General features: G+C 42.3%; 1 protein-coding gene across 1 annotated transcript in view; it reads left to right on the plus strand.

The window, feature by feature from the left end:
- The first annotated feature begins 1,095 nt into the window (after window positions 1–1,095).
- Window positions 1,096–22,876, plus strand: part of tmem9 (transmembrane protein 9) — a 96,115-nt gene continuing 74,334 nt past the window's right edge. Inside the window, exons 1-2 of the mRNA XM_072563416.1 lie at window positions 1,096–1,245; window positions 9,122–9,213. Of these exons, the coding sequence (XP_072419517.1) occupies window positions 1,174–1,245; window positions 9,122–9,213 (164 nt within the window). The 5' untranslated portion in view covers window positions 1,096–1,173. The remainder of the gene's footprint in view (window positions 1,246–9,121; window positions 9,214–22,876) is intronic.

Genomic DNA, 22,876 nt, shown 5'->3' on the forward strand with positions numbered 1-22,876 from the left:
TAAGATCATAAGACACAAGGACACAGAATTTATAGTAAAAGTTCAGAGTGTCATGCAACTGAAATAACATTGAATAGACAGAGATCGCTGTTAAGTCTTTCATCTTTTAGAATGGGTTAAGGGTTTCAGTTCATTAATACGTGAATCCCAGAACTTCTTTCAAGTCACATTCTCAGATAATTTAAGGTTTTTATCAAAAAAGGTGACATTTCAGCTCAGACAATGTATTAAAGCTGTATCCCAATCTTGAGCCAGACTGGTTGATGATCCTACTCCGCAGCTACCTTATGAAGGAAAGCTAGTGCTTCCAAATAGATCTGTTGTACTATAACATGGTGTTATGTGATTTTTAAGTTTCATTGGTAGAAGGGGGCAGCATGATGGCTCAGTGGTTAGCACTGCTGCCTCGCAGCACTAGGGACCTGGGTTTGATTAGATTCCCTACAGTGCAGAAACAGGCACTTCGGCCCAACAAGTCCACACTGACCCTCTGAAGAGTAACCCACCCAGACCCATTTCCCTCTGACTAATGCACCTAGCACTATGGGCAATTTAGCATGGCCAATTCACCTCCTACACATCTTTGGACTGTGGGAGGAAACCGGAGCACCCGGAGGAAACCCACGTAGACACAGGGAGAATGGTTTGATTCCAGCCTTAAGCAACTGCCTGTGTGGGGTTTGCACATTCTCCCTGTGTCTATGTGAGTTCCCTCTCATAATGCAAAGATGTGCAGATTAGGTGAATTGGCCATGCTAAATTGCCCGTAGTGTTAAGGGTAAATATAGGGTAGGAGAATGCGTCTAGGTGGGTTACTCTTCAGAGGGTCGGTGTGAATTTGTTGGGCTGAAGGGCCTGTTTGCATACTGTAGGGAATCTTGTCTAATCTGAGTGTACTCAGATTGCACTCTGGGCGTTGTAGTTGTTTCCCTGCTGAATACAGCGCCAGGCACAGAACTACAACTCCCATAAAGCATGGCGACAAGCCCGCTGAATGATCGATATCCCTAGGGGCCAATCAACGTGCGCCGTTGCGAGGGGCGTGGTATGGTTCCACCAATGGAAAGAGGCTAAGGGCGGGCTTTGCTGCTCGGTGCTGCGCAGCGGTGAGTTTGTGCGCCTGAAGCTGTTGGTTTCTCGAGTCCAGGGTTTGTCGTTAGCCGTCAGGAGACCATGAAGGGGAGTAACCTCCTCTTCCTGATGGTGTGTCTGCTGGTGCTGTTGGTGTTGGCTGAATCCTCCAAGGTAAGACCCTGATGCAGTCCAGGTGGTGGTCTCCATCTCCCTGAAGGTCCCTGAGGGAGAGGGAGGGCCTCCATTCCACAGGCACATATGTGTACTTATTGTATATTATATACAGTACATTAGGGCCAAGAGCAGCTATCCTACACTGTATCAATACTGGGCCAGTATAGGCTTTCAGATTCTACTTGTACATTTACATTGTCAATGCCTGTGTATGTGTTATATCTGTATCTAACTACAAGGCTCAGCTGAACATCAGAAAATGCATCACAGTCTATGTCAGAGTTTGAAATAAAGACCGTCTGAAAGCTGTTCTCAAATGCATGGGGAAAATACAACCTTGGTCAGGCCCAAATGGAGAATTCGCTGTCATCAACCAATTTGATAACAGCGTTAAATACTTTCAGGACAGGTGCGTGTGGCACAAAGCCAATGCTAGCATCTTATTCTATAGAGTTGCACAATGTGGAAAGAGGCCCTTCAGTCCAACATGTCTGTGCTGACCAGATATCCTAAATTAATCTAATCCCACTTGTCCTTCCTCTGGCAGCTCATTCCATACAAGCACCACCCTGTGCATGAAAAAATTGTCCCTTAGATCCCTTTTATATCTTGCCTCTCTCAGGGGTGTAGGGTGTAGGTTTGATATCCAGATGTTTCATTACCTGGCTAGGTAACATCAACAGTGACAACCTCCAAGTGAAGCAAAGCTGTTGACTCCTGCTTTCTATTTATATGTTTGTCCTGGATGGGGTTCCTGGGGTTTGTGGTGATGTCATTTCCTGTTTGTTTTCTGAGGGGTTGATAGATAGTATCTAGATCTATGTGTTTGTTTATGGCATTGTGGTTGGAGTGCCAGGCCTCTAGGAATTCTCTGGCATGTCTTTGCATAGCCTATCCCAGGATAGATATGTTGTCCCAGTCGAAATGGTGTTTTTTTTCATCCGTGTGTAGGGCTACGAGGGAGACAGGGTCGTGTCTTTTTTTTTATATATCTTTCCTCTCTCACTTTAAACCTATGCCTTCTAGTTTTGGAGTCCCTATCCTGGGGAAAATAACTCACCTTGGCTATTTACCCTATCATGGCTCTCATGATTTTATAAATCCCTATAAAATCAGCCCTTAGCGTCCGATGCTCCCAAAAAAAACAACCACAGCTCCCACTATGCTCAAAGCTGTTAATCCTGGCAGCACCCTTGTAAACCTATTCTCAATTTTCTTCAAGTTTAACAACATCTTTCCTATGGGAGACCAGAATTCAATGTAGTATTCCAAAAGCAGCTTTACCAATGCCCTGTACAGCTGCAACCTGACATCACAATTCCTACAGAATCGAAGAGTGTGGTGCTGGAAAAGCACAGCCAGTCAGGCAGCATCCAAGGAGCAGAACACTCAACATTTTGAGCAACAGCCCTTCATCAGGAATGAGGCTTGTGGCCCAAGGGGGCTGAAAGGTAAATGGGACGGGGGTGGGCTGTAGGGAAGATAGCTGGGAATACAACAGGTAGGTGATGGCAGATAGGTGGGAAGGAAGATGGACAGGAAGTACAGTTCAAGGGGGCGGTGCTGAGTTGGAAGGTTGGATTCGAGATAAAGTGGGGAGAGGGGAAACAAGGAAGCTGGTGAAATCCACATTGATTCCGTGTAGATGCAGGGTCCCACAGCAGAAGATGAGGTGTTTTTCCTCCAGGCATCTTGGGTGGTTAGGGTTTGACAGTGGAGGAGGCCCAGGACTTGCATGTCCTTGGTGAAGTGGGAGGGGTAGATAAAGTGTTCTGCCACCAGGTTGTTTAGTGCATTCCAGATCCAGCCTTCCAACTTGGCACTGCCCTACCTGTCCATCTTCCTTCCCACCTATCTGGCCCCACTCTCCTCTCTGATCTATCTCCTTCACCCCCACCTTCATCTACCTATCTCATTCCCAGCTCCCTTTCCTCCAGCCCCACCCTCACTCCCATTTATCTCTCAGTCCCTTTGGCCCAAAAGCTTCATTCCTGATGAAGAGCTTATGCTCGAAATGTCGACTCTCCTGCTCCTCGGATGCTTACTGACCTGCCGTGCTTTTCCAGTGCCGCACTCTTTGATTTTGGTCTTCAGCATCTACGATCCTCACTTTCTCCATCAAGTTCCTATATTCAATACGCTGACCAATGAAGGCAAGCATACCAAATGCTGCCTTCGCTACCTTGTCTATTTGTGACTACACCTTCAAGGAGCTCTGAACCAGCACTCCCAAGGTCTCTGTTTGGCAACATTTCCTATGACTCTACCATTAAATGTATAAGTCTTGCCTTAAAATTGCCTTATCAAAATACGATACCTAACATTTATCTAAATTAAGCTCGATCTGCCACTCCTCGGTCCATTGACCCATCTGAGTAAGGACCTGTTGTATTCTGAGGTAACCTCCTGTGCACTGTCCACTGCACTGTCACTCTCCTCTACACCATCAAATTTGGTGTCTTCTGCAAACTTACTAATTATACTATTTACAGAAATGACAAAAGCATTGGCTCCATATAACGGATTTGCAAGCAGCACAGTGACTCAGAGGATATAATAGGAGGTACGCTGGCTCAGTGGTTAACTCTGCTGCTTCACCACACCAAAAACCCATGTTTGATTCCATGTTCAAGCGACTGTAGCGTTTGCACATTCTCCCTATGGCTGCTTGGAAATGCTCCAGGTGCTCCAGTTTCCTCCCACAGTTCAAAGATATGCCAGTCAGATGGCGTGGCCATGCTAAACTGCCCATTAACGATAGGAAATGCAGGGTTACAGAGATGGAGTAGTGAGGTGGGTCTGGATGGGATGCTCTTTGGAAAATTGGTGTGGATTTGTTGGGCTGAATGGCCTGTTTCCACATTTAGTGATTCTATGATTTGCAGTCAGTTATATAAATCAAGACTGGGCTGGATGTCTCATGCACTGTCATAAAACTACATGGTTTTTTTTCTTATATTTGCTAAACTGTCAGCCATAAACGTGGTGGGAGAATTTTTTAAAAAACTTGCAAATGTAATCTTGGTTCATTTCATAACATTGTTGCCTTGGACTCCCAAGTTCCTTTCTCAGCCTTAAGTACAAAAATCAAGGCTGACATCTGGTGCAGGACTGAGGGAATGCTGAGGTGCCTTATGTTAAACCAATTCCATTGCCTATTCAGTTGAATGTAAAAGTCCCATAGTACTGTTTTGTGGAAGAGCAGGAGAGTTAACCTTGGTGTCTTGGCCAACATTTGTTCCTGAATTAGCATCACAGAAACAGATTGTCTGGCCGTTATCATATTGATTTTGTTTTGAATTTGTGTGTTGGACATATCATAAATTAGCTCTCATGTTACCGACATTACAACATTTCAGAAGTTGCTTATAAGATGTTTAGGTGTCCAGTGTTCATGAAAATGTTATAATTGTGCATCTTATTCTATAAGACATAGGAGTGGAAGTAAGGCCATTCGGCCCATCGAGTCCACTCCACCATTTAATCATGGCTGATGGGCATTTCAACTCCACTTACCAGCACTCTCCCTGTAGCCCTTAATTCCTTGTGACATCAAGAATTTATCAATCTCAGCCTTGAAGCCATTTAGCGTCCTGGCGTCCACTGCACTCCGCGGCAATGAATTCCACAGGCCCACCACACTCTGGCTGAAGAAATGTCTCCGCATTTCTGTTCTGAATTTACCCCCTCTAATTTTAAGGCTGTGCCCACTGATCCTAGTCTCCTTGCCTAATGGAAACAATTTCTTAGCATCCACCCTTTCCAAGCCATGTATTATATTGTAAGTTTCTACTAGATCTCCCCTTAACCTTCTAAACTCCAATGAATACAATCCCAGGATCCTCAGCCGTTCCTCGTATGTTAGACCTACCATTCCAGGGATCATCCGTGTGAATCTCCGCTGGACACGCTCCAGTGCCAGTATGTCCCTCCTGAGGTGTGGGGCCCAAAACTGGACACAGTATTCTAAATGGGGCCTAACCAGAGTTTTATAAAGACTCAGTAGCACAACGCTGCTTTTACATTCCAACCCTCTTGAGATAAATCGTGTATTGTATCATATGCCTGTATGTGCAGGTATATAAAGCAAGGTGTTTACGGCTCAGATTTTTAAGTTACTGGCAAAGTGATGGTGCTAAGATACCATCAAAGGAAGGTGCCCAGAAAATCTACCAGGCTCTCCACCACAGACTTACACTTTTCGGGCATTGGTTACATTTTGGCACCAGCCACAGATAATCTCTATATTCCACTGGATTGATACCATCTAGCAGCCCAATTTCAGAAAGCAAACCAGGAAGTAACAATAAATTCTGCAGAATTTTTACCATGGGCAAGTGACACTTCTCAATCATTAAAATTAGTTTTTTTAGGGCCAGCGAGGTGGTTTTAGATGTAATTTACTGTTTTAATATTACACTTCTTCTGTCAAAAAACAATTTTTTTTTCAAGCTTTCTACAATGGGTTTGATAGCATAATATGAAGAAGTTCAAGCCAGGCCAATCATTTCTTACTGAGATCAAGTTGCAAGGGCTTAAATGGTGCACCATGCAAGGAATCACTGACAGCAGCTTCTGGATTTGTGTATTTACTTGTGCATGCATATACAGCATAAATTACTCTGTGTTTCACGGGGTAAATCGAGGTGTGTGCATGAACATAGGAAACCTTGAAATGAAATTAACACAAAATACTAACAACACGTAGCTGATCCATCAACATCTTCTGAAAAATATAGTTTAATAATTTTATTGGGCAGCCTGTACATCTCATCACTGGACCTCTGGTCAGATGCCCTGATTGTACTTCTGATATCAATTTTCTCATTCACATCTTCACCTCCAGCAGATAATGTTGATACCTTAAAACCAGCACAATTCTTTCCTCTGCTGGTCAATTCCCCACTCTCTCACCTTATTCCTGATAAATCCTCTCTTTCCTAGATGATTGACCCCTTTATCATGAGATTGTCACCTCCCATTCTAGACCGTGTTGCCAAGAGAAACACGTTTCTGAGCATTTACTTTCAAACCCTCCCCCAAGACTTTTCTGAATGTCAGTATATTCAAACTGCAATAGCTAAGTCTCATTCTATTCAGTCTTTAGTCATCAAGTCAGTCCTGAAATGACAGATAGCAATCAAGTGAATCTTTGCCCCCTCTCTGACAAATAAATCTTTTCTTAGGCAAAAAAAAACAAAACTCTACAGTGTTTCAGGTATGGTCTCACTGAAATTCTATATAAATGTACCAACACATCCTTACCCTTAACACACCAACTTATTTGCATTAAAAGCTAACTCATTATTTCCTTGTCTAAATGCTGTATCGCATGATGTGCAAGAAAACCCAAATAATCATAAATACCAACACAGTTATTCATGATTACAGAAATCCATTTGTATTAAATCTGCTTTTCTGTTCTTCCTATCAAGGCAGACAACTACATAATGTATAATTTCAATCCCTTTGTGTGGATATAATTTAATCTTAAAAGAAAATTGAACACCATCAATGGAATTCTAATATTTTCATATTTATACCCTATTTGAATGGTAGTGGAATTCTCATCTGACCATTATCTCTCTGTAAGATTTTTATTGTGTTTAAATTCTGTGCCTCAGTCACTGTTCTAACACAGGAAAATATGTTTGAAAATACTTCATTGTCTGCTACATATACTGGTGTACCCGAAGTGAAATGTTCCATACAAATGCAGTTGATTTTCCAGAATTCCTCCCTCTCTGATGTGTCATTCGTTTTAATTTTAGCAGAAAGTGAGGACTGCAGATGCTGGGGATCAGAGCTGAAAATGTGTTGGTGGAAAAGCGCAGCAGGTCAGGCAGCATCCAAGGAGCAGGAGAATAGATGTTTCGGGCATAAGCCCTTCTTCGGGCTCATGCCCGAAACAACGATTCTCCTGTTCCTTGGATGCTGCCTGACCTGCTGCGCTTTTCCAGCAACACATTTTTCAGCTCTGATCCCCAGCATCTGCAGTCCTCACTTTCTCCTCTTGATCAGATGGGCCAAAGGCCCAAGGAGTGGGAGATGGTTCTTAATTTAGATAAATGTGAGGTGCTGCATTTTGGAAAGTCGAATCAGGGCAGGATGGAGGCTCAGCAATTAGTACTGTGGCCTTACAGCACCAGGGACTCAGGTTCGATTCCAGCCTCTGGCGACGTCTGTTTGAAATTTGCACATTTTCCCCTTATCTCCGTGGGTTTTTTCCGGGAGCTCTGGTTTCTTTCCACAGTCTAAAGATGTGCAGGGTACATGGTTTGGCTGTGCTAAATTGCCCATGGTGTTCAGAGATGTGTAAGTTAGATGCATTAGTCAGGGGTAAATATAGGGTAGGGGCATTGGTCTACGTGGGTTACTCTTTGGAGGTTAGGTGTGGACTTGAGCTGAAAGGCCTGTTTCCACACTATAGGGATTCTAAATTCTAAATTGTTCCAGGACTTTTAATGGTAAGGTCCTGAGGAGTGTTGCTGAACAAAGAGACCTTGAAGTGCAAGTTCATACTTCCTGGAAAGTGGAATTGCAGGTAGCTACGATAGTGAAGGTGTATAGTGTGCTTGCCTTTACTGGTCAGTGCGTTGAGTATAGGAGTTGGAAGGTCATATTACAGCTGCACAGGACATTAGTTACGCCACTTTTGGAATATTGCATGCACTTCCGGTCTCCTTGCTATAGCAATGATGTTGTGAAACTTGAAAGGGTTCAGAAGAGATTCACAGGGTGTTGCCAGGGTTGGAGGATTTGAGCGAGAGAGAGAAGCTGAATAGGTTGGGGCTAGTTTCCCTGGAGTGTTGGTGGCTGAGCAGTGACATTCTAGAGGTTTATAAAATCATGAGGGGCATGCTCAAGGTGAATAGGCAATGTCTTTTCCCCAGGGTAGGCAAGCCCAAAACTAAAGGACAGTGTTTAACGTAAGACGGGAAGAATTTAAAAGGGATCTAATGGGCAACGTTTTCACACGGAGGGTGGTGCAAGTGTGGAATGAGCTGCCAGAGGGAGTGGGGAGGTGGGTACAATAATAACATTTTAAAATGCATCTAGATGGTATATGAATAGGAAGGGTTTAGAGGGATAGGGGCCAAATGCTGGCAAATTGGACTAGATTAATTTAGATATCTGGTCAGCATTGGCGAGTTGGACAGAAGGGTCATCTGTTTTCATGTTGTACAACTCTGACTCTATGATTCTGCATCAGAAATTTCCACTTCAACTCAGCTCAGAATTATGTGAGTGAACCAAATTGCACCCATACATACTATGTCAAAAATTTGACTTTATTATGTTTGTCTTAACATGACTTGAGTTATCCTCAACATATCTGATTTATAAGACTCATTTGACTGTTATTTATAAGTAGTAAATGGTTAAGGGAGCAAGTAACTCACTAAAAAGAAAAAAAAGGGTTATTGGTCCTAAATTCTTCATCAGAACCATGTCCTATTTCAATACACTCTTACTTTATTTACGTTTGAGTCCTCATCAAAAGTACTTATTTGTGTTAACCTCCATGCTGACATTTCTCTCCCTATTTATGTATTTCAACACCTTGCCTTGTTCTCTTTCTCTCTTTTCCCCTGTCACTCTGTAATGATGCACATTCTATTTTAAATATGCAACAAATTCTATTTATAATATCCAAATTTTGGACCTACATGATTTTCTTTAAACTTCGGTTTTGGTCTTTGTGCCGCTTAGTTGCTTTATCATCTTGCTTTAGAGTCAATAAGGAAGGGTTTACTCAAAGCACGTAATCCTTCTGACTTACTTTGTAGTATCAAAGAATGTAACCATATATCTTTAAACTCTATTTAATAGAAAGAGGGAATTCTTAACTAATTTCTGACTGTTTCTCTAGAGCTCTGCAGATGTGCGATGCAAGTGCATCTGTCCACCATACAGAAACTTGACAGGCCACATTTACAATCAAAATGTCTCCCAGAAAGACTGGTAAGCTGTGATCCTAATATGTCAGTAGTTTTGTATTTCTAAGAGGAATAAGCTTTTTTTTTTAAGTACAGCAACTTGCTGCAATGAAGGACTGTGTTGGGTTATATTTTGCTTTGATTTCAAGGGATTTAGGGATTTTCACTGTTACTTTGTGGATTTGTTTCAATGTTTCAATCCGTAAGAACTGAAAATTAGAGGCCTTGGTTCTAAGCTGTTTATCAAAAATGCCCAGTAATACATGAGTTTTCATTAAAGTGTTCCTTTGAACAATGTAATCAGGAAATTGGAATTAACAACTGTTTGGTCCTCTTCTCTGATGGTCCAGGTTGCTTTACCTGAAGTTCCAGTCAATGCATAAGCTAGTCTGTTGGTCTCCCACCTGGACCTACTGATCAGACATTGCTGCAGACATCAAGTATGACTTCAGTGGCTAAAAATAGCTTCTAAAGTTGACTTCCATCCAATGAAAACTAAAATTGCTCCCGCCTGCAAATGGGGACAGTGACCTGAACCAGAGGAAGCAAACAGGTGAAAGCTTTAAAGCTTCTGATAGGTTTGGAAAACCATCAGTATAAAAACAAAATACTGCCTCTGCTGGAAATCTGAAACAAGAACTCCAAATTCGAGATACTCAGCAGGTCAGACATTGGGCCTCCGCCTGAAACACAAAAACAGTGTCCCCGCAGATTCTGCCAGAACTTCCAAGTTTTTTTTTCCTTTTATTTGGGATGATATTTGATGAAGTGGAGCAAGACGTAAAATGAAAGGTTTAAACAAAAACAGATTAAATGGAGAAGTCGATCAGGAGGGCCCATTCAGTCAGTGTTTTTGTTTCAAATTGAGTTTTGAGTGTTTATTCCCATTCAATGTATAGAACAGCGCATGAAATTCCATAAGGCTGCTCTCTGGGAACCGTCCTTTTATAGCTGTAAAGACGATCCACTTATCAGTGTAAATAAACTTGTTGACTTCAGAATATCATTACGACCAGGTTCATGGTACAGGCTGAAACTTCAGATAATGTCATGGTATTGGTCTATTACTAAAGTAGATTTTAAATGAATTATTGAAAAACAACTCATTAGATAAGGCATTGCAAAAAGTATAGAAACTAATTTTACTGGTTCACTTTTATTTAAAGCCCATCTTTCAACTATTTCCGATGAGTATTCCTGTCTGACCCAGTCTGGCTGTTTTTGTTTCCTCGGCCATACCTCTCCAGGATGCTGCTAGAACAGAGTGGGGTTGTGGGTTTAGGCATCATTCTAAAACCAAAACTAATGTTATGGTTTGGAAAGCTTCAGGGACCTGCAGGGCTCATGAGACCATAAGACATAGGACCAGAAATTTAGCCATTCAGCCCATTGAGTCTGCTCTGCCATTCAATCATGGCTGGTAAGTTTTTCAACCTCTTTCTCCTGCTTTCTCCCCGTAACCCTCGATCCCCTTGGTACTCTTGAGTGTACCTATCTATCTATCTCCATCTTAAATATACTCAATGAACTGGCCTCCACAACCTTCTGTGGCAATGAATTCTATAGATTCGCCACTCTCTGGCTGAAGAAGTTTCTCCTTATCTCTATTATAGAATCATACAGTTGTAGAGATATACAGCATGAAAACAGACCCTTCGGTCCAACCCGTCCATGCCGACCAGATATCCCAATCCATTCTAGTCCCCCCTGCCAGCACCCGGCCCATATCCCTCTAAACCCTTCCTATTCATATACCCATCCAATTGCCTCTTAAATGTTGCAATTGTACCAGCCTCCACCACTTCCTCTGGCAGCTCATCCCATACACGTACCACCCTCTGCGTGAAAAGGTTGCCCCGTAGGTCTCTTTTATGTCTTTCCCCTCTCACCCTAAACCTATGCTCTCTAGTTCTGGATGACCCCACCCCAGGGAAAAGACTTTGCCTATTTACCCTATCCATACCCCTCATATCTTAAAAAATCTTCCCTTTACTCTAAGGCTGTGCCCTCGGGGCCTAGTCTCTTTTACCAATGGATACATCTGACCAACATCTTCCCTGTCCAGGCCATTCAGAGCTGTTTCAGTTAGATCCCCCTTCACCCTTCTAATCGCCATCAAGTATAGACCCAAAGTTCTCAAATATACCTATAAATTAACCTTTTCATTCCTGGGACCGTTCTCGTGAACCTCCTCTGAAAACCCTCCAGGTGCATCCTTCCTGAGATATGGGGATCAAAACTACACATGATACTCCAAATGTAGTCTGACCAGAGCCTTATTGAGCCTCAGAAGTAATCACTGCTTTTATATCCAAGTCCTCTCAAAATAAATACCATTATTGTATTTGTCTTCCTGACTAAGGACTCACCCTGCAAGTTTACCTTGAGGGAATCCTGGACTATGACTCCCAAGTCTCTTTGCAGTTCAGACTTCTGAATTCTCTCTGTATTTAGAAAATAATCCATGTCTCAGTTCTTCGAACCAAAGTTCATGACCTTGCACTTTCCCATGTTGTTCTCCATCTCCCACTTCTTTGTCCACTCTCCTAACCTGTCTAAATCCATCTGCATTCTCCCCACCTCTCAATACTATCCATCCCTCTACCTATCTTTGTATCGTCTGCAAACCTAGCCAGAATGCCCTCAGTTTCTTCATCTAGATTGTTAATGTATAAAGTGAAAGATTGTGTCCCAACACTAATCACCAGCTGCCATCCTGAGGTGGACCCTTGTATCCCCACTCTCTGTTTTCTGCCAGACAGCCAAGTTTCTACCCATGCTAGAACCTTGCTTCTAACACCATCTTACTCAGTAGCCTCCTGTGCTGCACCTTGTCAAAGACAGCCTTGAAGTCCAGGTAAATAAACAACTGTTGACTGTCCTTGGTCTAACCTGCTCATGACTTCATCAAAGAATTCTAGCAGATTTGGCAGGCATGACCTTCCCTTGATGAAACCATGCTGTCTTTGCCCTGTTTTACCATACACTCCTAGTATTCAGAAATCTCACCTTTCACAATGGATTCCAGGATTTTACTCGCGACCGAAGTTGGGCGAATTGGTCTGTAATTTTCCATCTTTTGCCTTACTCCCGTTTTAAACGGGAGTATCACATTAGTGATTTTCCAGTCCTCTGGGACCCTCCCTGACTCTAGTGATTCCTCAAAGATCACCACTTACACTTCCACTATCTCTTCAGCTATTTCACTTAGAATTCTGGTGTGTAGTCCATCTGATCCAGGTGATTTATCCACCTTCCGGTCATTCAGTTTTTCTTGCACCTTCTCCTTAGTGATGGTCACCATTTTAACTTTGCCTCCTCAATCTCTTGAATATTTGGGACATTACTCATGTCTTCCACCATGAAGAGTGACGCAAAGTAATTATTCAGTCCCTCAGCCATTTCCTTGTTCCTGCTACTATCTTTCCAGCAGCCCAATGTCCACTTTTGCCCCTCTTATGTGCTTTATATATCTAAAGAAATTCTTACAGTCTTCCTTTATATTATTGGTTAGCTTTCCCTCCTGTTTAATTTCCTCCCACCTTCTTTCTTTTTCTGTTGCCCTCTGTCAATCTTTGTAAGCTTCCCAATCCTCTTGTTTCCCACTGCCCTCTGCCACATTATATGCTTTCCCTTTTGCTTTTATGCTATCCCTGACTTCCCTACTCAGCCATGGCTACCTCATCCTCCTTGTACCATGTTTCTTTTTCCTCGCGATGAATCTCTGCTGTGTCTCCTGAATTACTCCCAGAAACTCCTGTCATTGTTCCACTGTCTTTCCTGCTAGGCTCTTCTCACAGTCAATTCTATCCAGCTCCTCCCTCATGCCTTGTAGTTGCCTTTATTCAGCTGTAACACCATTGCATCTGATTCCACTTTCTCCCTCTCAAATTGCAGAGTAAATTCAATTATATTATGATCACTGCCTCCTCCGGGTTCCTTCACCTTAAGCTCCCTGATCAAGTCTGCCTCATTACACCACACTAAATCCAGTATTGCCTGTTTCCTAGTGGGCTTCACCACAAGCTGCTTCAAAAAGCCATCTTCCAAACATTCTAAAAATTCCTTTTCTTGGAATCCACTACGAACCTGATTTTCCCAGTCCACCTGCATACTGAAATCCCCCATGATCACTGTAACTTTGCCTTTCCTACACATCTTTTCTATTTCCTGATGTATCTTGTAACCCAGCTCCTGACTACTGTTTGGAATCTTGTACGTAATTACAACTATGATTTTGTTTTTACTTCTGCAGTTCCTCAATTCTACCCACACAGATTCTACACCATTTGACCCTACTTTGTTTCTTACTATTGATTTAATTTCATTCCTTACTAATAGGGCGACTTCACCCCCTCTGCCCACCTGCCTTTCTTTTCACTAGGATGAATATCCTTGAATATTCAGCTCCCAATCCTGGTCCCTTTACAGCTACATCTCCGTGATGCCCACCACATCATACCTGCCAATTTTAACCTGTACCACAAGCTCATTTACTTAATCCTTATACTGCATGCATTAGATATAACATCTTCAGTCCTGTACTAACCATCCCTCTTCTCATTGTCCAGTGTGCTTGAAGTTTGATTGCTAACCTTTTCCATATACTGTGCTATTTATGTTCTGATGCAGGGCTTATGCCCAAAACTTCGATTCTCCTGCTCCTTAGATGCTGCCTGACCTGCTGTGCTTTTCCAGCACCACACACTCTCGACTCTGATCTCCAGCACCTGCAGTCCTCACCTTTTACCTATTTTAATAACCTCTCCTGAGTCCTGCACTCTTATATCCTCCCTTTAATTCGGGTTTTCTAATTTCCCCTAGAACTGAACCCCCTCCCCCCATAAGTTTTAAAGCCCAGTCTACAGCCCTAGTTATGTGATTCGCCAGGAATATGCTCCCAGAACAAGTCAGATGAAGACCATCCCATTGGAACAGGTCCCTTCTTCCCCAGTACTGGTGCCAATGTTCCATAAATTCAAACCCCTTTCTCCCACACCAATCTTTAAGCCACGCATGTACCTGCTTAATGACTCTTTGCCAATTAGCCCATGGCTCAGGTAGTAATCCAGAAATTGTTGGTTCTGCTTTTCAATTTAGCTCCTAGCTGTTCATACCCTTTAGCAGAACCTCTGCCCTCATTTTATCTATGTCATTGGTACCTATGTGGACAACGACGACTGGATCTTTTCCCCGCCTAGTTTCTCTGCAGCCCAGCTATCCCAAACCTGAGCACCAGGCAGGCAACACAACCTTGGGAACTCTCAATCCTGATCATAGAACAGTGTCTGTGCCTCTAACTATACGATCCCAAATTAGTGATTTAAGTTGTTGTTACTTGTTACATGATCAGTATGGTTAGAAGCAAACAAACTTTATTGCGCAATAAAACGCAATAAGACTTGTTCTTCCAGGAAAGCATTTTATGTAGCTAATCAAAAAATAATGCACAGTTAAACAATATAACACCATTAGGCTCATTGTATAAGCTGAAACGTCAAGGGGGATGTGGTGGGCAATATTTTAAGCCAGCTTTAAGAATCCTACTGTGTGGAAGTACATCCTTCAATCCAACCAGTCCATGCTGACCACGTGCCCAAACTAAAGTAGTCCCACCTGCCTACCCTTGGCTCAGATCCCTCCAAACCTTTTCTATTCATATTCTTATCCAAATGTCTTTTAAACATTTATAATTATACCCGCAGCCACCACTTTTGTTGGCAGTTCATTCAACATACAAATCAGTGTAAAGTAAAAGTGCCCCTCATGTCCCTTTTAAATCTCTCACCATTCACTTTAAAAATATGCCTGCTAGTTTTGAATCCACCCCCCTTGTCATTCACTTTATCTATGTTCTTCGTGATTTCATAAGCCTCAATAAGGTTGCCCCTCCACCTCCTACGCTCCAGTGAATAAATTCTCAGTCTTTCCAGTCCAATTTTGTATCTCAAACCCTTGCTCAGTGGGAATGAACAGGTTGGGCTGAATGTTCATTTTACACCCAGCACCTGATTTTTGTGCTGTTTTGCAGTTACTGGGCCTTAATACCAGAAAGAGTTTGAACCTATTATCTGACTTAGTTCCTGCTAGACAGGTCAGATTAGAATTATCCCCTAGTATACATTTGTGATTACTACCTTCTAATCTTTAAGAACTGTTCAGCATTCTGAGAATACCTTCGATTCTCAAGTTGAAAAAAATCTGGTTCATCGTCAAAGAATGGCCAGGAAGTGGAATGGAATCAGAACCAGGAAACGTTTTACATGGGTAGAATTAAAAGACCATTCCAAATATTTAATTGGTGAAGATTTATTAGAGTTTGGACACTTGGTAAATCAGAGGCAGTGGGCTCAGCAGTGAGGTTGGGCATCTAGATGTTGTTGAGGTATATATGGAATCTGTTGTCACTGAATATAAATGAGAATTAGGAGGCAACCAAGGATCAATCTCAAGGAGAAATCCAGAAGTAACTGCAAATGAGATGAGAAGCCACTGCAAATTGAATTTTTTTGGCTGTGACTGAATGGAAAGCAATATAGCCAGTCAGGGCTGTCCCACCCAGTTCTGTGACTAATAGCAGGCATTGGGATTGTGTGGTAAATCCTGTCATTGGCTGCAGACAGGCTAAGATAGAAAATGAGGAATTGTCACCTGTCATTGTAAAACCGAATATCATTTGTCATGACAAGGGTTGTTTCACTGCTGTTAATAGGAGCGCAATGGTATTTGCCTAAACTGACTTGTTGTTTATTTAGGAATGGAAACTGATGCATTCAGAATAATAAAGTGCATTATTTGGTCATAAAAACATGAAGGAGACAGCATAGATACTTATACTTAACCCACAGCAGAGATGTTACCAGTGACGTCATCCGCAGAAGAGGCAGTAACTTTTAAATAAGGTTCACTTTAATTTTAGCAAAACATAAGATATCCTCAATTTGAAAATTTTGTTCACAAATCATTAAAGTAAACAGATTTCCAACATCAAATGTATATTTTGGTTCATTTAAAACAAAAATAAAATGTTAACTGGCAACATTTTAAAGAAACTTATTTCTCTATACAGAAATGGGAATTTCACGCCTTTATTGTTTTATTTTGCTATTATACTAGTTCTTTGCCAAACCACAGTTCTTCCTTGTGGGAACTTGCAGTGAATGCAATAAGCCTGTTCTTTTGGACAGGAATTGATTAATTTTGGCATTGAGTACTGGATTTGACACTTGAGTTATTATTGCTTTAATGTGGATGAAGTAAAGAAGTGAATTCCAGTTTATTTGCCCCAGGACATAGCAATTCATTACAGCTGTGAACGTTAACACATTTAAGCAATTTACAGAAAAGCAGGAAGCTATCTATTATATATTAAGGTTAATGATTAGATCACCAAAGTTTAGGTGTATTTTTGAAAGATGACATGCAAGAGTGTCAACTATCTGCAATATTACATCCACAGTAATGTGCCTTGGTGACAAAACCTTTCCTGTACCAGAAAGACTGACTGCAAGTCTATGGGCAATTACTAGAGTGTATAATTAATGATGGGGTAACTGAACAACTGGAAAATGTTCACTGATCAGAGAGAGCAAGCTTGGATTTGTAAAGGATAGGCAAATTCTGGATTAGTGGTGCTGGAAGAGCACAGCAGTTCGGGCAGCAAAGGCAAAGCCGAGAGAAAAAATTGAACCAAATAAAGTAATGAACCCAAATAACAAACAAGAAGATGTCTGAGTTTTGTTTCTGTGGACTCTGGCAAGCATTTAATAAAGTCCCTCAGTGGAGACTGCTAACTAACTTCCTTACTAATTCCCTTTTCATTTCTTAATTTTCACTATTCCTTTAATCTCAGATGTTGGAGACTTCTCATCTCTTCCTCATTGGAACAAAGCTACAATAACTATTTTGATTTTCTATTCTCTACTGAAACTTCTCCATTCATCTTAGCCAAACTATTCTTTTTTAGATACCCATAAAAACATTTTCAGTCTTTATTTTTTGCTGTTTACATTCCTATTCTAGTCTCCCTTTGTTTATCAATTTCTTGATCCTTTTTGCCTTGTTGTAAAATCCTCCAACCCTTGGATTTGTGACTATTCTTAGCAACTTTATAACCTTGTACATATTTTTGGATGTTAGCGTTTGGATATAATATATAACTATTCTAACCCAAGTATTAATTCTTTTAAAGACTATACAGCTTATGTTCCATAATCCCTTTTTAAAGTTTTATTTTTCCTCCAGCCACCTCAGTGAATTTTCCCCTTTGTACCTTCATAACATCCTTTGTTCAAATTGAACACCATGTCTTCAGTTTCAACTTCCTCATTTTCAGTATGTCCTATTTAACTCTGTTGACTGGATGGCTGGTTTGCATGCAGAGTGATAGCAACAGCACAGGTTCAATTCCTGCACCAACTGAGGTTACTTTGAAGGACTCTGCTTCTCAACCTATCTGGGGTGTAGTGACCCTCCAATAAAACTACCATCAGTTATCTCTCTCTAAGTGTGCCATGGTGGCTCAGTGGTTAGCACTGCTGCGTCACAGTGCCAAGGACCCAGGGTTGAATCTCGCCTCAGGCGACTGTCTGGGTGGAGTTTGCACATTCTCCCTGTGTCTGTGTGGGTTTCGCCCGGGTGCTCTGGTTTCCTCCCACTGTCCAAAGATGTGCAGGTCAGGTGAATTGGCCATGCTAAATTGCCCAGAGTGTTAGGTGCATTAGTCAGAGGGAAATGGGTCTGGGTGGGTTACTCTTTGGAGGCTCAGTGTGGACTTGTTGGGCCAAATGGCCTGTTTCCACACTGTAGGTAATCTAATCTAATGGGTCCTATTGTCTGATAACACTATAGCGACTTTACTTCCTGCTATTCTGTGCAAACAAGCATTCCCCAAGCATATTAAAAAATAAATGTATCTTAGCGCATTAGATGTTTTAAAAATGGCCTAGAAAATGCAGATAAAATAAGTCATTTTTTAAAAAAAATCATTGGTTGTCCAGATATTTAGTTCTCAGGTGGAGAAGTAATTTTCCATAGTAATGGCTAGTGAATTCTGTTTTCTCCTGGAGATAGTGTTGCTGAGTTGCAATCTTCCTTTAAACTAATCTATTTGCAGTGAGCAGGTTTTCTGGCTGGGTTTTAACCTATAAACAGGGCTCAAAGTTTGAGAGAAGGGCAGTGGGTGTCAGGCTGGGGGTGGGGTGTTGGGGGGCTGTTGGGTGGTTGGCAACACTGTCCTCATCCATCTGTTCGTATAAGATTGTTGGAATTCGAGTCATCAAAGAGCCTGGTCACATGATGTTCCTCCATACTCTGTGCCTACTCTTAAAAAACAAAAGCTAGCCAGTTCCGCAACCATTGTAATATTCATAATGACTCATTTTAATATGCCAACCATTAACTCCTTGAATAACCAGTCCTGTATCTTGATGAGATAGGAAGGAGTTATTTTTCATTGCCAGGAGGGTCATTGTATTTGTAGAAGTGTCTGACTTCATCTCAAGGAGTAAACCTTGGACCTAATTTCCTAATAGCCCCATCTACTTGGCCACTGTTCTTGAGTACCTGGTCACTGATATCCAGGTGTGACACAGGACAGCAAAGATGACTTGCAAGACCCCCACCTGCAGTTTAACCATCTGCAAAGACTAGTAACTCAACAGGCTGCTGGTGGGTGTTGCCGTAGCCCAATAGATGGTTCTGTCCAACGTCAAGAATGCGCTATTAGCTTCACCCAAGGAAGCCAGACGTCCCAGCAGTTTTGACACCTAAAAGAGCAAGATAAGAAAACTAAAAACCTGTTATGAATAAAATATGCTAAAGAAAAGCCGTACCATCCAATCTGTGCTTCGGAACTACAATCCTGTGGTTCACCCCACCCTCTCGGTTGCCCACCAAATCCGCTTCACATAGTGCTTGCAGTCCAGGCCAAGAGTAACCTCATTAGACTTGCAGGTAACCTATCAAATGGGGGCAATCTCTCACCCCGACATGATTGCTCAATTCCATCCCCAGCCTTATTGATTTCCCTCCTGCTTCACCTTTGCACTGGCTACCAACATTGTTCCTATGTTAATCTAAATCAGAACTCTATTAGTAATTTTTTTTGCTTCTCAAAGTTTGTGAGAAGATTTGTAGCTCGGGTGCTCGTTGTTGTGGTCCTGTTCGCCGAGCTGGGAATTTGTGTTGCAGGCGTTTCGTCCCCTGTCTAGGTGACATCCTCAGTGCTTGGGAGCCTCCTGTGAAGTGCTTCTGTGATCTTTCCACCGGCATTTGTAGTGGTTTGAATCTGCCGCTTCCGGTTGTCAGTTCCAGCTGTCAGTTGCAGTGGTCGGTATATTGTGTCCAGATCGATGTGCTTATTGATTGAATCTGTGGATGAGTGCCATGCCTCTAGGAATTCCCTGGCTGTTCTCTGTTTGGCTTGTCCTATAATAGTACTGTTGTCCCAGTCGAATTCATGTTGCTTGTCATCTGTGTGTGTGGCTACTGAGGATAGCTGGTCGTGTCGTGTCGTGGCTAGTTGATGTTCATGGATGCGGACCGTTAGATGTCTTCCTGTTTGTACTATGTAGTGTTTTGTACAGTCCTTGCATGGGATTTTGTACACTACATTGGTTTTGCTCATGCTGGGTATTGGGTCCTTTGTTCTGGTGAGTTGTCTGAGAGTGGCTGTTGGTTTGTGTGCTGTTATGAGTCCTAGTGGTCGCAGTAGTCTGGCTACGAAAGCAACCACCCCAACACACACAAGAAGTTGCATCAAGACACTATTCAAAAGGGCCACAACACACTGCAGTACACCTGAACTGCAAAAAGAGGAAGAAGAACACCTATACAATGTATTCGCCAAAAATGGAAAACCCCGCAATTTCATCAACAGATGCCTAAGGGAAAGATAACGGAACGAGGACATGCCGCAACCCAAAGGACTAGCCACACTACCATACATCAAGAGCATTTCCGAACTGACAGCCTGACTACTGCGACCACTAGGACTCATAACAGCATACAAACCAACAGCCACTCTCCGATAACAACTCACCAGAACAAAAGACCCGATACCCAGCATGAGCAAAACCAATGTAGTGTACAAAATCCCATGCAAGGACTGTACAAAACACTACATAGTACAAACAGGAAGACATCTAACGGTCCGCATCCATGAACATTAACTAGCCACGAAACGACACGACCAGCTATCCTTAGTAGCCACACACACAGATGACAAGCAACATGAATTCGACTGGGACAACACTTATAGGACAAGCCAAACAGAGAACAGCCAGGGAATTCCTAGAGGCATAGCAGTCATCCACAGATTCTCAATAAACACATCGATCTGGACCCAATATACCAACAGCTGGAACTGACAACCGGAAGCGGCAGATTCAAACCACTATAAATGCCGGAGGAAAGATCACAGAAGCTCCTAACAGGAGGCTCCCAAGCACTGAGGATGTCACCTAGACAGGGGACGAAATGTCTGCAACACAAACTTTTTTGCTTCTGCCTTTACTGCACCTAAATAGAGCTGGACTTGGGAGAAAACCAGTGTGAGAAAGGAGGATGGAAGAGAGCATGAGTATAGAATGAGTTGGCAGTGGCTAGAATATTGGTGGGGGGTGACAGATAAGTAGAGGAGGGGAGAGGTGGGGTGCCCAATGGGTGGGTGAGAGACAACAGTATGGGAGGGGAAAATGAGCTATTGGGTTGGGAGAGGGAATAGAGTAAGGTAGTAAGGGAGTGATGTAGTAATGAGAGAAGAGAGGTAGTGAATCAGATGAATGATTATAATCAAAACATAATTCTGATATCGATTTATGTATTTATAATTACAACAACCAACATTTATTGCCAATAGCAATATAGTGATTTGTCTGTTAAACAATCACACTTGTACTGTGACTTGGAGCAGAACCTTTATCAATCTGAGCAACATGGGCTAACCCACAGTGAGTGATAGAATCAAGTGAGACCGTCTCACTGAATCTTGTATGCTTTCCTCAGAAGGCATGGTGAGATTCTTACTAAGTAGTGGCAATTTCCCAATTGACACCCGTTGTTATTTGTTAAATGGCCTGCTAACTTTACAACTTGCTATCAGTTGCAATTTTATCAAGCTCTCCAAACAACACAGCCAACTGGAAAATTCAACCACTTGTTTCAGCTTGCTTTTCTTTTAACAATATCCAACAATTTTAGTTGATCGCTGCCAAGCACTCCAAAAGAAAACGAATTGTTTGCAATTGATGTGTTTGCCATACTTTCAGGGTCATTGAGTTCAACAGATCAATATTGTCAAAGCAATGGAACACAGAATGCTTTGGGTGTAGATCATCACAAATGTGTTGTTCAAACGCTGTTTAACATAGAAGGATGTCAATTTTTTCTGGTAACAAATCTCTCAGCATTTACCATATCAAGTACTATCAGCATATTCTATATTTCATATGATCACAACACAGTCTTCTAAATTCTGCAGAGATCAACCTTGCTTACTTAAACACTGTACCCTTCTGTCAGGAATCAATCTAGTGGACTTCCATTGTACTGACTCAAGGCAAACATGTCCATACATGCTTAACTAGTCCAAAACTGTACAGAGTATTCCAGGTTGAGACTTTATAAAGCTCTGGTTAGGCCCCATTTGGAGTACTGTGTCCATTTTTGGTCCCCACACCTCAGGAAGGACATACTGGCACTGGAACATGTCCAGCGGAGATTCACACGGATGATCCCTGGAATGGTTGGTCTAACATATGAGGAATGGCTGAGGATCCTGGGATTGTATTCATTGGAGTTTAGAAGATTAAGGGGAGACTTAATAGAGACGTACAAGATAATACATGGCTTGGAAAGGGTGGACGCTAGGAAATTGTTTCCGTTAGGTGAGGAGACTAGGACCCATGGACACAGCCTTAAAATTAGAGGGGGTCAATTCAGAACAGAAATGCGGAGACATTTCTTCAGCCAGAGAGTGGTGGGCCTGTGGAATTCATTGCCGCTGAGTGCAGTGGAGGCCGGGACGCTAAATGTCTTCAAGGCAGAGATTGATAGGTTCTTGTTGTCTCGCGGAATTAAGGGCTATGGGGAGAATGCGGGTAAGTGGAGTTGAAATGCCCATCAGCCATGATTGAATGGCGGAGTGGACTTGATGGGCCGAATGGCCTTACTTCCACTCCTATGTCTTATGGTCTTATAGGTCTTTCTCCTCGATGTCCTGTGCTATTGCAGTAAGGCATTTTGTGTTCCAATCCCTTTGTTATATTTTCCTAATTTTTCATTCCTACTTGTCTGCAATACCTGTATATTAATGTGTTGTGGTTAGTGTATCATGATTACATAATTTTATGGGAAGGTGGTGGTGGTGTGGTAATGTCACCACATTCGCACTCCAGAGGCCCAAGCTAAATCCCGTCATGCTGTCTGATAGAACATCAACTAATCTCAGTAATATTGACCGTAATATCCTTTCGGGAAAGAAATCTGTTGTCCTGACCTTGTCTGGCAAAATGTGACTCCAGGATTAGAGTGGTGTTGGAAAAGCACAGCAGATCAGACAGCATCCGAGAAGCAGGAAAATCAACATTTTCCTGCCCCTCAGATGCTGCCTGACCTGCTGTGTATTTCCAGCACAACTCTAATCTCCAGCATCTGCAGTTTGCACTTTCGCCAAAATGTGACTCCAA

Source organism: Chiloscyllium punctatum, chromosome 45 (genome assembly GCF_047496795.1).
Source record: "Chiloscyllium punctatum isolate Juve2018m chromosome 45, sChiPun1.3, whole genome shotgun sequence".
In the NCBI taxonomy this organism is placed as follows: Eukaryota; Metazoa; Chordata; class Chondrichthyes; order Orectolobiformes; family Hemiscylliidae; genus Chiloscyllium; species Chiloscyllium punctatum.